General features: G+C 45.7%; 2 protein-coding genes across 3 annotated transcripts in view; one reads left to right on the top strand and one right to left on the bottom strand.

Annotated features, from left to right (window-relative positions):
• Nucleotides 1-1,962: 1,962 nt before the first annotated feature.
• Nucleotides 1,963-7,458, bottom strand: larp6a (La ribonucleoprotein 6, translational regulator a). The gene is made up of 3 exons (XM_068730949.1): nt 6,671-7,458; nt 4,693-4,891; nt 1,963-3,929 (listed from the first exon to the last, which is right to left on the bottom strand). Exons 1-3 carry the CDS (start codon nt 7,456-7,458, stop codon nt 2,829-2,831), a joined length of 2,088 nt encoding a protein of 695 aa, XP_068587050.1. The 3' UTR covers nt 1,963-2,828.
• Nucleotides 7,459-13,532: 6,074 nt separating this feature from the next.
• LOC137887830 (leucine-rich repeat-containing protein 49-like) overlaps nt 13,533-14,476 on the top strand; it is a 31,100-nt gene continuing 30,156 nt past the window's right edge. Inside the window, exons 1-4 of one of the 2 annotated variants that reach the window (XM_068731060.1) lie at nt 13,533-13,705; nt 13,879-13,944; nt 14,043-14,085; nt 14,240-14,473. In XM_068731060.1, coding sequence (XP_068587161.1) covers nt 13,619-13,705; nt 13,879-13,944; nt 14,043-14,085; nt 14,240-14,473 — 430 coding nt within the window. In that variant the 5' untranslated portion in view covers nt 13,533-13,618. The remainder of the gene's footprint in view (nt 13,706-13,878; nt 13,945-14,042; nt 14,086-14,239; nt 14,474-14,476) is intronic. The other variant, XM_068731059.1, reaches the window with a different exon arrangement.

Genomic DNA, 14,476 nt, shown 5'->3' with positions numbered 1-14,476 from the left:
CCCTCTTTGTGGTTTCCCCATTTGCTGCGATTATAACAAACCATCCTTCGAGGTAATTATAGCTTTGTCTCATGAGGATAATAGCTTCATTTTGCCGTACTTATCCCAAACAGTCTTTATTCGCACCGTTAGAATGAACAGCCATCGAGAGTCCAGCCAAAATATTGTCCATCAGAGGCGGACGAAAATCACGACGTCCTTATTTTAATTGCCAATCATGCAAAGAGGAGAACAAAAGTGTATTCATCCGTCTCTTACGTAATACCACTTAGCTCTGTATGTCGGCGCATAGGTTCAGACCCCCCCCCCCCCATGTGTCCGGCGCTGCCTAACAGATTGTGTCCTCCCATTATGTTCACCTCCTACACGAGATAACTTCTCCAAGCACAGAGTGGATAAACAGAATGCTGCGACCGAATTCAAAGTCGAACGACTCTCCAGGCATCCAGCTGGGAGCTCCTTTCTCTCACCCCTGGACGGTGGCTGGGGAGCATTTCAACGCGGGACATTCACCACCTCTTGGACTCGTCTTTCCTCCAATTTCTTTTTGCAACACACCATTGAATCAGGGAGATGCTTTTCATTAGTTTGACACTAATCAGCACAGAATATCATTTCATGACAGAGCTCTATGACAAACTAAATTAAGAACAAATATAAAACTAAATTACCGACTGCGTAAGTGCTCACGCCCACATGCAAATCATTGCTAGTGAGGCCAATAATGTTTTAAAAGGCACATCATTAGTTGAGTGGAAATCACCTGTATGTAACCAAGCAATATTAGGACCAACACACCCGTTTCTGAACAGTTGGTTAGTCATTAGGGTAAGTGGAAGGATGCTAGAAAATTTGCTAAATATCCCTCAAAAGGCCAAATGTCTGCGTGAGGAGAAACACCAGTGGGCCGCGGGTTCTGGCTCACATCTGGGTGAGTGTTTTTGCCAGAAGGCAAGGAGAGGAGACTGACGCACCAAGATGGTCACCATGCATACTAAAGTCAAACACTGCACATGAGCAGAAAGCCTCCCATCCCCAGCATGGAGCCTCCGGTGGCAGCATGATGCTGTGAGGATGCTCCTCAGCAGCAGGCACAAAAAAAAAAAAAAAAAAAAGCTTAGGATAAGGAAAGGTTAAACACAAACGCTGCAAAGATAGAGGAATCATAGAGGAGCATCTGCTGTAGTCTGTGGGCGATGACTTATTTTCCGGCAAGACAACACAAAGCCGGACAGGAATGCGCTGTACCCAAAACAACAATCACTGGCCCAATTCAGAGTCCAAACCTCAATCACAAATCTGTGGAGAGACTCGATAACTGCCGTTCACCGCCGTCTCCATGCGACGTGATGGAGCTCGGACAATGGATGAATGGGGATGTCCAAATGTGCCCATCCACTTCAGACTCCAAGCTGAAAATTGCTGGTAAAAAAGGAGGCCTCTGCTACGACCTGCTGACTGGAGGTGGTGAACACTTACGCCACCAGTTATGTTGGGATACATACTTCTATTCAATCTTGATCGTTTGATTGTAGACATTGTGCCATTAAAGGTTTTCCTGTTGACGTGTCAAAGAAAGCCGAACCACATCCACCACTAAAACATGACGAGTAGAGAGTACCATTTATCACATTGCATATACCGAGACACAGGCAATGGGAAGAAGTTACTTGTGCAGCTGGTCTAATGGTTATTGGAGGGTTGATAAGAGTTTATAATCCATCATGTCTCTCACCATCCCATCTGTGCAATCCATTAAAAAACAAAACAGCAGTGTGCCAATTCTGCTTTCCAAGTGTGGCGACGCTTCTACCGTCTTGGCACTGAAACAATGTCTCACTGAAAACTCACTTACATATTGAAATAAAAACAAAGAAATAAGATTGGGCCATGGGTGTCTGCGACCATCATGACCGCCTTAAAATGTGCCACAAACAAAGAAAAAAGAGAAAGTCTGGTCAATTGCAATTTTAGTGATTTATTTGTACAATAGGAATTGCACTGTACAAATACCCCAGCTCAGATGTAAAGGCAAGAACGTAACGCATTTTGTTTTCCTTCTGCCTGACCCGAACATCCCTCAAACCTCAGTGTGAGCTCGGACTGAGAACTAGATTCAGAGAAAAAAATAAAATTAAGCTAAAACAATAAATAAAGCAGCTACCTGCCGGACAAAAGAACATTTACAGGGCGAGAAGACACCCTCCTCAACCTAGTGCCAAAGTGTATGGAAAATACTGGAACTAAAAAGAAGCAAAATAAAAAAACATGTCCAGATTAACTGTCCAACCTTTATGGCAGTGGAGCGATTATGGCCTCAGTTTAAATAGTATGTAAAAAAAATAAAAATGAAACTCACAGTAGACAAATACAGAAAAGGCATATGGTGATATCTCTATCAAGTCCATGTGCCTGTACCACTTACACACATATACACCATCCACAGACAGTTGTGAGCTTTTACACACAAGACAGAGAGGACACACTTCAATTAAAAAAAACTAAACAAAAAAAACAAGTGGAACTCCTTCTCCAACCCGCCCCATGTAGAACAAGTTTAGACGGCAATGGAGGTGACACGGTCCATTTCAAAGCAATATCAATTCACTCAAATTCCCATTAGTAAATCACTAATGTTGCCATGGTAACTCATAACGTCGTATAAAAATATAACCAAAGGAAAAAAAACATTGAACAAAAACATATCTACACAGTCTCGAATGCAGGGTGGGGACTGAGAGCCGCTGCCCAGAACAGCTCAAATAGATCATTTCATTCATTTATTTATGGGGGGGGGGGCAAAGGAATGCGTAAGGATGCTCCACATATCAAGTCTGAGTAGCCGCAGTCTTTCCCCTCTCAGCAACGGAGACACAGTGAAAGCCGCGGGTTCCGTCGGGACCCCTGGGCAGCCTCGTCACCCCCGGTGGCAGGCCGTCGGCGTTCTGGATCTTCCGACCCATCATCGGACTGCCCACCGGGCTGCTCTCCTGCGACGCTACCTGCTTGCGTCGCTGAACCCACGGGCTCCCCGAAGGTGTGAGGCTACTGTCCGAGGAGTAGTCTGCCCAGCGGCGCCCGGGCTCCGGGCTCAGTCTGCCCTCGCTGGCTAAGGGAGACTTGTGGGAATGGGGGGATTTGCGCTGAGGACAGGGGCTGGCGCGGGGGCTCGACCAGGGACTGTTGCGCGGGGACATACCGGGGCTGAGGTGATTGTTCTGGAAGTTGAGGCCCGCAGTGGTGGGGCTGAGCTTGTTGCAGGACTGGGACTTCCTGGCCAGCCTCGGGGACGTAGGGTTGCTTTCCGTCTCTGAGGAGCTACAGGCCGAGTCGTCCCCGTGGTACTGAAGCTCTCGCACCCTGCTGTTGAGTGAGCGACTTTTGCGCATCCCTCCTTCTTCCCGCGGCCTTTCCTTGGGTACCTTCTTCTTGGGTGGCTTGGTGCCAATCAGGACTACTTTCAACCCCAGCGAACCGGCGCCTCCATCCTCGCTCCCCACGGCTTCGTTGGCTTTGACAGCGGCCTCCACCTCCTCGAACTCCACAATGGCACATTCCTCAGTGCACAGCTGAGTGTAGCGGCCGCTCAGCCTCTTCAGGTCGGCCGGCAGGTCCTTCCCGGGCTTCAGCACTCGGACGGAGGCGATGGCGCCGTATGCTCCAAACTCCTTCAGCAACAGCTTCATCAGCTGCTCCTGCTGAGTTGCTCCCGCCTCGCCGCCACCTCCATTTTCATTAGTGAGACCTGCCAGCTCCGGCCACCTCTGCAGATCACTTAGCAGCAGCATGCGGCTGGGCAGCGACTCGCTGGCAAAGACCGGCACTGCGGATTTGCGCCGCACCTTGCGCCCCTCGTCATTCAGCTCGAGTATACCGGAGTGTCTCAGGGCGTAAGCGGTTGTTCTCCAGTCTCGAGTCAAGTGTTTCACCTGCAAAAGAGACAACGCTCGTGTTACATGGGTGAGATGCCAAGTAGTCCAAGAGGACCCTCTCATAACCATTAGGGCACCTATTGATCCTCTGCAATCGCTTCTCTTTGAGAGTTATGACGCTTCAGTGAAATGACTAAACAATAAGGCCCATCAGCAGGATCAGTCAGCAGCGGGCACTTCCTTCCTTCCAGTCATACTTCCTGAATCAATATCTCTACCAAACATCCTGGCCTCACCACATTACTCAATTCACCGCTGCGCGAGCGTTGCTCAGGTGTAGAATGCGTCACCTCAAGTGTCGTCAAGCTCATATATGAGTGTCCTTGTTTATATTCAAATTGAGTGGATGTGTGGGGCCTCGGATCATTGGTGCCATAAACAGAAGTTTTTTTTAAATCAAACTACCCAACAAATCTGCATGCATGGGCCTCAAGAAGCACCAGCTGGTGTGAATCCATGTGAGAAAAGCATTATTTACACAGCCTGTACAGCACTGTGAATTTAAAAAACAACCAATGCTCTGCCCAGGTTCCTCTTTTAACCTTCTTCTCCGCCTTGCTTTAGACTTCCATTTGTACATTTTGGTCAGTGGTCTGGTTGCCAATCACTGCAGGAATATTATAAACATGAAAAGAACATAATGACTATTATTGCATGTGGCATGTAGGCTACAATTTAGTGCGTGTTTGTGGACAGGGAATTCCAATTATTTCCCATTGTGTTTCCCCATTCTACCCAAGAGCATTGCAACCATGGTTACCTTTTTGAACGAAGTGAGCAACTTGACGCTGACAAAGCCCAGTTTGTTGCGTCTGACGTGCTTAAGGAGGAAGGCGTCGTGCTCCAGGTTCTCATCAGACAGGTAGTACTCGATCTGAGCGACCAGCTTCTGGATGAGCTCTGAATCCGGGGGCTGCCAGCTCTCCTCCTCCAACTCGCCTCCGCTGGTGCCGGCACCGCTGTGTGTGTGTGTGTGTGTGTGTGTGTGTGTGTGTGTGTGTGTGTGTGTGTGTGTGTGTGTGTGTGTGTGTGTGTGTGTGTGTGTGTGTGTGGGGGGACAAAATGCAAATGTGAGTCTAAAACTGTTAAACACCACCGCAATGGTTACACATCTCACTTTCATGAATACAATGAGCCAGAGGCTTACAAGTCATTTGGCAGGAAAACACCCTCATCCTGAAATCCCCCTCTGCAGTGGACATGCTGTGTGCCGTCACCATGCCTCAGAAGCCAGACCTCGACACCGGTGCCCCACTAATCCTCAATAACTGCCAGGACCTCTCCATCTGAAGGGCGCCAGAGTCACAGGCTCTTCCTCCCACACATACAATATGGTAAAAAATAAATAAATAAATAAATAAATAAATAAATGAACTCCACACAGCATACAAAGAGAAAACTGGGACCGGCACTGGATAGCCAGACAAGCGGCTGAAGCTGTGAAGTGGCGCAGTCAGGTAGCCTGGCAGATTTAGAGTGAGGGGTCTGATGACATTTTTTTTGGATGACTCATCACCTCCTCCTTTTCCTCCAGTGCGCACCCTCAGTCAACAGCTCGTGAGCCAAGGCTGACCGCACAGCTGGCGCGAGCACCGACGCTTCCCCAGGACCTCAGATTAAAAAAAAAAAATTCTTTAAATTTTTTTAAATTCTTTAAAAAGAAAAGACAACCATGAGCTGAACTTTAAGAGGTCAGTTTAATATGCGAATTAAAAAAGGTAACATTTCCCCCTCTTTATAACAGGCTGTGAATGAAGTTCACTCTCAAGAAGCAGTGCACTCTGGAGGAATGTTTTAAGCTGACAACGTCTCCTGCTCCAAAGCACGCTGTCTGATCAGATGTTTAGGAAAAAGCGTGCAGCAGAGCGCAGGTGTGACAGCAGCTCTTTGTGCCTCAAGGTGTGACCTGCAGAACAAACAGAGGCATGGTATGGACGGACCGACGGATTTGCCCCCCCCGCCCCCAGTTGACCTTTTTATTACCGACTCACTCCTCGCGCACGCATTACGAGAGGGGGGGGGGGGGGGGGGACTACGACGACATATAGGCTGGAGGATAAAAATAGCGTGGCCGTGACGCAGGGGAATTAGGTTAAAGTGAAGGGTGTCATCCCTTTATCCCTCAGGTGCCTCTGGTTCCGCAGCGCCGGCGCGCGGCCTACAGGTGGTTAAACTCTCTTTGACTAGTCCAATAACCCTCGAGAGGGTCCGTGGGTGAGCGTTGACGCCTCCCGATTGTGAGCATCTATTGTCCGCCCCGCACATTTGCGGCGTTGTTCTGTGGTTGTCGCCGCAATACACCTGTCGGGATTACGCTTCTATGTTTGCACAGCATTGTGACTGTCTCCTTCAACACACTTGGCATTCTTTCAGTGAAACAAAACAGTCCCAGCTGTACCCACGCTGCTCACGTGCCGGCAGTTCACCCACTGAAGTAACGGGCCAATACAGTAATACAAATATATATATCCCACGCAGAAATACGATTGCTGGGGTTCCAACATAACCTTGACAGCAAGAGGAAAAACGTGTCATTCACCCTCCGACCTAAACTGAACCCGCTCTGCCTCCACGAGGAATAGTCTGCTCCCTTCTGTGAACGAAACGAGTGCGCTAAAGTAAGTCTGTCGAGGGCAGGAATTCAGTTTTCTGTTCAGCAAGTGATGATATATTTGACCATAATTTACCACAAGCATCACTGACTAAGCCAAAAAGAAGAAGTAGCAAATAAGTCCAACCTGGATTTGTCATGTCTTCCGATTTCGTCCTCACTACAGCTGCCTCCGAGGAAGTCAATAATATTGGCGGAAACTTCCTCGGGCTCCTCGTCCTCCGCCGCCTGAATGGCCACCGTGATCGTCACCGTCCCCATCTCCTGCGTGTGCTGATCCACGGTGATTACCTCATCGAAGCTGCGCTCCGCTGACGCATCCGGGACGCGCTCCTCCGGGCTCAGGTCGGGGCTCCCCGCGGACCCGCTCATGTTCGCCGAACACGTCGAGGTGCCTCCACCCGCTCCCTTCCCTTCCGCGGCTGCAGCAGCAGCAGCAGCAGCAGCGCCTGCCTGGTCGCTTCGAATCTTGCTCGACGCGAAGGCACAGACAGGATACGGGGCGCGTAAAGCCGCTCGACGCTTCTTCTTCGGGCACCAGTGATGGCGGAGGAGGACCCAGGGGGCTCCGAGGACGCGCTCCACGGCTCGCCAGAGGCCCCCGATCCAGATCCGACCCGACGGAGGGCCCTGAGGAGCAACGGGGCTCGTAGCAGCCGGCGAGACGCAGCCTGGTGGACCTGGCGAGACCGACGGACTGGAGCCTCCTTGGTCTTCTACCGCTGCCGCTGCTAGTGCTGCTACTTCCTCATATGTAAGAGGCTTTCTGCTTTTGAAACGAGCTCTGGGATTGGGCCGCGGCGGCAGCGTCTCCTCGCACTCATTCCCAGCCCACAAGCAAAAGCCGACACAAAGCCAAGAGGGAGGCAAGAGGAAGGAGAGGCAGCGCATGAAGGCGTTCACCAACGCGTGCATATTCCTCTCTCTCTTTTTTTGGTTTCTGCTTTCATACACATGGGTTGTATTTTATTTTTTTTGGTTGTTTTTTTGGACACAGAGTGTTGTCTTTAGATGGGAAGACACGAATGACCCGTTGGCACGGCGCTAAGTAGTGGAGCAAATGCACGTGTTTCTCTCTAATTGGGAAATAGCCGTGTCAAGGACGACCCCTTCTCTAACACCGCTAATTGGATAATAGGCTCCAGCGTCTGGTGTATGGCACGCACGAGCCAAGTAGCGCAGGTTAGCCTGTACCTAAAGGAAGGGAGGAAACACGGAAGTCAATCGTGGGTATTCATGACAGTCAAATCACTGAGCAGCGAACCATTAGGGTATGAACACCACAGACATCTCCAGAGTAATACAAAATACTAAAGGCATTATGCTTCCTCTCCGAAGGAATTTGGACCCCCCCTCCCTCCAAAAAAAGACAAAAAGTAAATTCTATTTTCAACAAAATTGTATTTATTCCACATTTTATATGGCTGTTCGGTCATATTTCCTGCAAAGTTAATCTCCCTACACAATGGTCTGAATACTTAAAATGTTCTATATTTTAATTTGTTTTACTGAAAAACTGTAAACCCTAACTCATTTAGTAGCCAAAACAACTTGTTTTGTTCATAAATGGGAGTAGGCTATTTTGCATGGTATATATATATATATATACCTAAATTATATAATTTAAATGATATAATGATACCATATAATTTACTTAGAGTTCACAAGCATCAGTCACTATAAGACAAAAGTAGAAAACAACTCAAACCTTGATTGATCTTCAGATTTCGTCCTCACTACAGCTGCCGAGGAAGCCAATATTTTTGGATGATGACATATATATATATATATATATATCAAATTGTGTAGGAAATATGACCGAACAACAGTATAAAATGTGGGTCAAATAGAATTTTGTTGAAAACCGTATTGACCGAAGAATGATTGAAGGATATTGAGTCCAAAAAGCATCATATTGTGTAGTGTTCTTAATGCTAGATGTGGCCCTGCTGCTCTTGGCCTATGGGACCAGTGAACCCTGCCTAAAATAAAAGTGAACTCTGATTCATTTGTTTGGTCTCAAAGATCCACTGGGACTTTAAAAGTAGGCGTTGGTGCCCAGAATCACTGGTTTCATTGCCAGGGATTTGTAGCACAGAATATGTAGGCGTTTCGGTGAGAGCATAATTATTATTATTACAGTCAACCTGAATGTGTCTTATACCTCAGGTCCGCTTTTCTTTGCTTGTTGTTGGCCTCCCTCCTAATAGCCTTGTAAATCACACACACCAGTGTTGTCGGCTGTTGCCTGCCCTGCACGAAATATTTTTAATTCCTCCCCACTGGCAAGCAAGGCTCACAGCTGGTGGGCAGTCTGACTCATTCCCTGCACCACATGCCATACAACGCTCCAGTTTGTGTACAATGCAACATGGGGGGAAAGAGCGACAGAGAGACAATGAGTGAGAGAAAGAGGGAGGAGAGTGGTTTGAGGAAGAGATCGGCATCAAATAAACTGAGGCATTTAGTTTCTTGTTGAGGACTTGCAGTATATTCTCAGAAGAAGCTCTGCCATCAGGGTCATTTCAACTGTTTCCAATACAATTCCTGAACCCCCAGAATTGAGATGAAGATTGTTGTAAAAACTGTGAGTCCAGGAAGTGATGTCAGGACTGCACTGGAAGCACCCAGCATCACTTCCTCTTTTCAGGTAAGGTTGTCCCAGTTTGGCATAGATGGCCTCCTCATATGAGTACCGCCATCCACGCAAAAACTGTGCGTTGAAAGATGTGTCTATTATTTTGTCACTAGGGGTGAACAAAAAACCAGAGGCCCCTTTAATTAAGTACAATGCATTTCAGCAGCACCACCAACTACAGCCTATCAACACCTCTCAAAGACAGGATGCATTACAGGCCTGTTGTATTGGCACTAATTGAAATGCTTCTAGGTGTACTAATAAGCTGGAAACTCAATGCCATTCTGACTGGCTTTTTTCCTCTAATTAGCATAATAACCATTTTCCCACTTCTGGCTCCTATTGCGTCACCAACACCCCAAGGAGAGTCTCTCTTTGAATTGCCTCTCTTAAGGATTCTTCTCCAGAGGATTTCACGTTTCCTTCCTCTTCATTTCACTTTCTCTTGTCCCTTTACTTCTTCTTATGGTGCCAGGAGGGCTTGGAACATTGTATTCACATAAACTTGACTTTATTGTGCTGTGATCCTTTTTGATACAACTCTCGTAACCAGTCAGTGGAACCTAAGCCTCTTAGATGAGTCTCATTGGCTTTGACTGCAGTATGTCTACATCCTGGAAGTCTGACAGTCTTCGTATAACTTGAAGGACTGTCTGTCATTCCTGATGTTTGACTGCAGTATAGATTCCTCAGGACCTTTATTTGCAGAGGACAATGCAGCCATGTTAAATTAAGATTCATGAATCTACAGGCAGTACAAATCAGTAGATGAATTATAATATCTCAAATGCTGAGACAAATCATGCTGCATCATCCTGAATGGGTCAATGTTAGGTCCGCAACTTTGGTCCAGACTGAAATTTCTCAACAACTGTTGGATGAATTGTCACAAAATTTTGTATGGATGTTCATGATCCACTGACTTTTCCTCAAACGCTACCTTGAAATGTACGTTTGTGGTTTTTCCACCGATCGCACACGTGAACACAACGCTACTTGTCTTGAGGAGTACTCAACCTGTGAAGACAGCTGTGTACGTCCTATGTGGCTGTGTGGCTCTGAATGGAGCTCTCTAAAGTCTGAGATAATACTCCGATGATGTCATCTAGGTTATTTCCACCCAATGAGACCAAGATGCCATTGAGTTGCATCATGGGGATTGTAGAATCCCTTGTGTTTTTTTTTCTTTTAAGCTTTAGTCATATTACCAACTAAGTCCATTTATCTGTTTCAGTTTTGAGCACTGCTCTTTACAGTCGGTCTCTTGTGAGCCCATCAAGTCAATTAGAGTGCGATGTGAAACCACTGGAGTGGCCCTTTCACAACTTTTGGATGGTTTTCCATGCCATGCGTGATGTGGTTATAGTTTTTTTTGTCCAATAGGCCTACTATGGTTCATGTCCAAATACAGGAAAAACCAAGCCTCAGCTGAAATTTGTGTTTAATACTAATTAGCAAATATTACTAAGCCAACACGCCAAACTAAGAACATGTTAAACATTCTACCTGCTAAACATCAGCATGTTAGCATACTGTTGTTAGCATGTATTATTGTGCCTAAGTAGAGCTGCTAGCATCAGGACAGAGGTTTAAGTGCAACAGATCCATCCACCTTCACTCAGTATGAATGAAGCCTCGGGTGAACAGCACCTTCCCTTTGAAGTCGTCACTCTAGGTGGATGCTATTGTCAAAACCTGCCATACCGCTTACGTAGTTGCAGCCATTGTTATTGTGAGCAGGAGGTAAAGTAGCTAAGGACAGGAGGGAATTTGCTGACATGAGGTGTGTGAACGTTTAACAAAGATTTAAAAAAAAAAATGCTTTAGCTCACTGAAAACAATAGTTTATTCCCATTGGCTGAAGCCGTCCTCTCTTTCTCTGTGCTAAGCTTATTATTGACACGGTGTGACCTGGCAGATGGAACGGGGCTTTGGAATCCAATCTGTTTTCCCTTTTTTTCTCTATTTCTTACTTCCATGTTTGAGGGACACTGCAATAAATGGGGGATGGTTGTCAAGGCTGCGAGGAAACACTTTCAACCCCCATCTCTGGCAGCCAAACCGAGGGCGATTTAGACACGTGAATTTGTAATTACCACAGATGTCATCGATTACAACTAAAGAGAGACCTTGCATTCATTAAATCAAAATAAGAAAATAAATGAAAAAGCGTCCAATAAAACTGTTCCTGGACCTGTTATTCTTTGCGTGTACACTTACATATAAGCCAGTGTTTCAACTAAAGCCTCTTGAATAAAGAACTGAAGCTTGAATTCCTTAACCCAAAGCAATCTATTTTTCCATAAATCTTTTCAGTTGGTCTGGTTTAACAAGAAATAAAAATGAGAATATGTTTTCAAATAGCGTTCCTGTTTCGGCTTCTACGGGTCCTCGATCAGTGAAGGCACGAGTCAAGCTGTGCTGCAGCCAACAAATCAGCGCTGCTGGTGCAATTACACCATGTTTATTTTTGCATTTCCTGTTATAAAAAAAACACCAGTGTGTATGTTTTTCCAACAACCAACAGTATATACATTATTTTTGCTGTGCTGTATATCAGACCTTTCTGCAGCCCCACGTCCAGTTTCAAAAAGCTCATGTTCCCTCCTGCATGGATCCGTCTCCGTGCTCATGATGTTTGGCAAAGCTTTAAAAGTAGATATATCTACACATTACTGGAATTGACTGTGCATTGTACTTTTTTTCAATATGGCCTGTCATACAAACTGTTGATGATCACCTCCCATAATGTGTGTCAGTCTGTGCCTCGTGAATAGATGGTGACAGGCAGTGTGTGGGATGTCCCTTTGATGAATCTGGACTTGTGTTCTCTGAGCAACCGCTCATTACTGCCAGAGTAAAAAGGCTGAAAATACACAAACGCAATCTATTTCATCACATTTGGTGTTCTGTGGTGTTACTGCCTGAGATTAAATGGGTAGTCACTTGAATTAGTTTGTAAATAGAGAAAACAAAGAGCATTAAAACTGTGGCTAAAGACAGGGCCATCCGTGGCATGTCAAAGAATTTGTATATTCTTATGTATGTATATATATATATGTATATATATATATATATATATATATATATATATATATACATACATACACACAAACACACACATATATGTATCACTAGGATTAATCTACAGTCAAATGCACGAAGAATCTCAGTCAGGGTAGATTTTGAGCGATATTTTGACCAGAGACTAATAACTAATGGCGAGAATGAATCGTCAAAGAACAATTCCAAGGTATCTGAGAAATGCGAGTGACTCACTGCCATGGCTTTGCCGACACACACACCTAACTGGAACAGAGCCCTCATTAGTGTAATTTGTTGCTCCTGTGCCTTTTCCTTTAATGACAAACATTTCACTGTGAGAAAAGGTCTGTTGTCAGTGTTCTTGTGGTCATTATCATATCAATCTCTTGCCTTAGCGTTACATACATTTTTTCCGGACTGCAAAATAGGAGCAAAGTCATTGCTTGCTTTTTGAGGTGTTCTCTTCCAATTCTGTTTAGAATTAGGATGGAAAAAAAGTGCATGCAATAATATTGTGTGTAATTAGCATCACTACTAATATAGTACTTTGTTTTACAACACTAGTGGGTTACAGTGACCTCATATTCAGAAATGTTGTCAAAAACACCAACATTTTGCCCATGTGCCTAATTTATTCTAATTGTGAGACGATTCCTCTTGTTTGTGTTGCTGGAAAAAGAGCACTGCACCCACCCGTCAAAGGTGAAAGTGACTGACCACAGCAGAGGCTACTCGTGTTTACTCAGGCCACTGTGTACATCAGACCATTTGTTTATTCTCTAGTAGGTGTATTCTGGTAGGGCATGTGCGATTGGCTGCTAGGCCTTTTTTACCCTTGACCTGTTTAATTGAGAATTATCCTCAGTGTGATGTACAATGACAGTGAGACTTAAGGCTTAATAAACATGGCCAGCTTAACCCGGTAGGGGACCTTAGTGTTATGAGCTGTGGGCCCCATCTGACCCCTGTTCGGCCCACTCTCTGTACTGACGCCAGTAGGCCTCCTCTGTCAGGTACAGTCCGTACAGCAAACTACAATCGGCAGCTTAGAACCAGTAACCCACCAGCGCTCGTATAGTTTCCCTACGGAGTGCTTTTTAGTGACACCGGAAGTGAGCGTAACCAAGCAACGTCGTCGTTGCCGTGGCAACAGAGCTTGTCTCCCCCAAGAAGTTTGTTGTGCCTGAAGTAAAGATGAAAATATCGGTTTTGGACAAACTGACGTTTGCTCTTGAAGTGTTGTATTGTGGCATATGAGTTCACTTATTTCTTTTAAATATTCATGAAGGTAAAGTCAGTACCGCTGAAACAGAGCGTGTGTTTGGTTGGTTTGAGCAAACATTAACGTTAGCTAACATTAACTTTAGCTAACATTAACGTTAGCTAACATAAATGGAGTCGGAGCGAGCTGGGGGCAAAACGATGCGTGCTCAGAAACACAACAGTGTCAACGAGAGATGGGTGTTTCTCGCCCCCATGGTAAATACCAATTCTAATGGACTTTTAACATTGCTTCGAAGTGTAACGGGCTAACCATTAACAGTTTAAGCGTCAGGCTCAGTAGAGAAAATAACCGGTTATCGTTAGTTGAAGTTAGTAGCCTAGCTTCTAACTACATGCTAATGTTCTAATTAGTAAAAATGTTTTTGCAGGTCAACAGCTGCAAGTTGCACCTTACAAGTGCCAAATCACTGGAGCCGGAGAGAGCGCAGAGGATGGTGAGTCATGACAAAGACCGCCGTGAGACGAGGTATGTGCTTAATAGCCTACACTCTCCTCCAATAAGCGCTTCTCAATGTATCACCTTTAAATACAGACTGACCCTCAAGAAGACAAAAACACGACTCAGCATCACCCAGGTAAGCTTTAACCAGCCCATTTGTACACTGTCTCCCCCTTTAAGTGTTTTTGTTTGTTTGTGATTTAGCATTGTGCTGTATATTCATAAACGGCTATGGTATGTACATAATTGTACTGTTTGCACACTTTGTTCTATACCACACATCTCTGTAGAAAACAGGTTGCATGCCTGCAGAGGACTTGCCCAGACACCTTTAGTGCCATCATTTGCCAGTGACTCTACAGATCCCCCTGTACACAAGCTAGTACCTCTAGGATGTGGTACTCATTGCGGTTTGGATGCAGTTTCACACGGTTCACAAGATACAAGAGACAAATCTAGGAGACCGTCCCACAGTGCAGGGGCCGCTTACTACCGGAATACCTTAAACCTTGCTCAGCCAGCAGGTA

Source organism: Cebidichthys violaceus, unplaced genomic scaffold, assembly GCF_023349555.1.
Source record: "Cebidichthys violaceus isolate CVI_PGR_0920_01 unplaced genomic scaffold, fCebVio1.0.p SCAF_5, whole genome shotgun sequence".
Taxonomy (NCBI): domain Eukaryota; kingdom Metazoa; phylum Chordata; class Actinopteri; order Perciformes; family Stichaeidae; genus Cebidichthys; species Cebidichthys violaceus.
The sequence above is the reverse complement of the archived record's forward strand: the minus strand, read 5'-3'. Positions and strand labels throughout refer to the sequence as shown.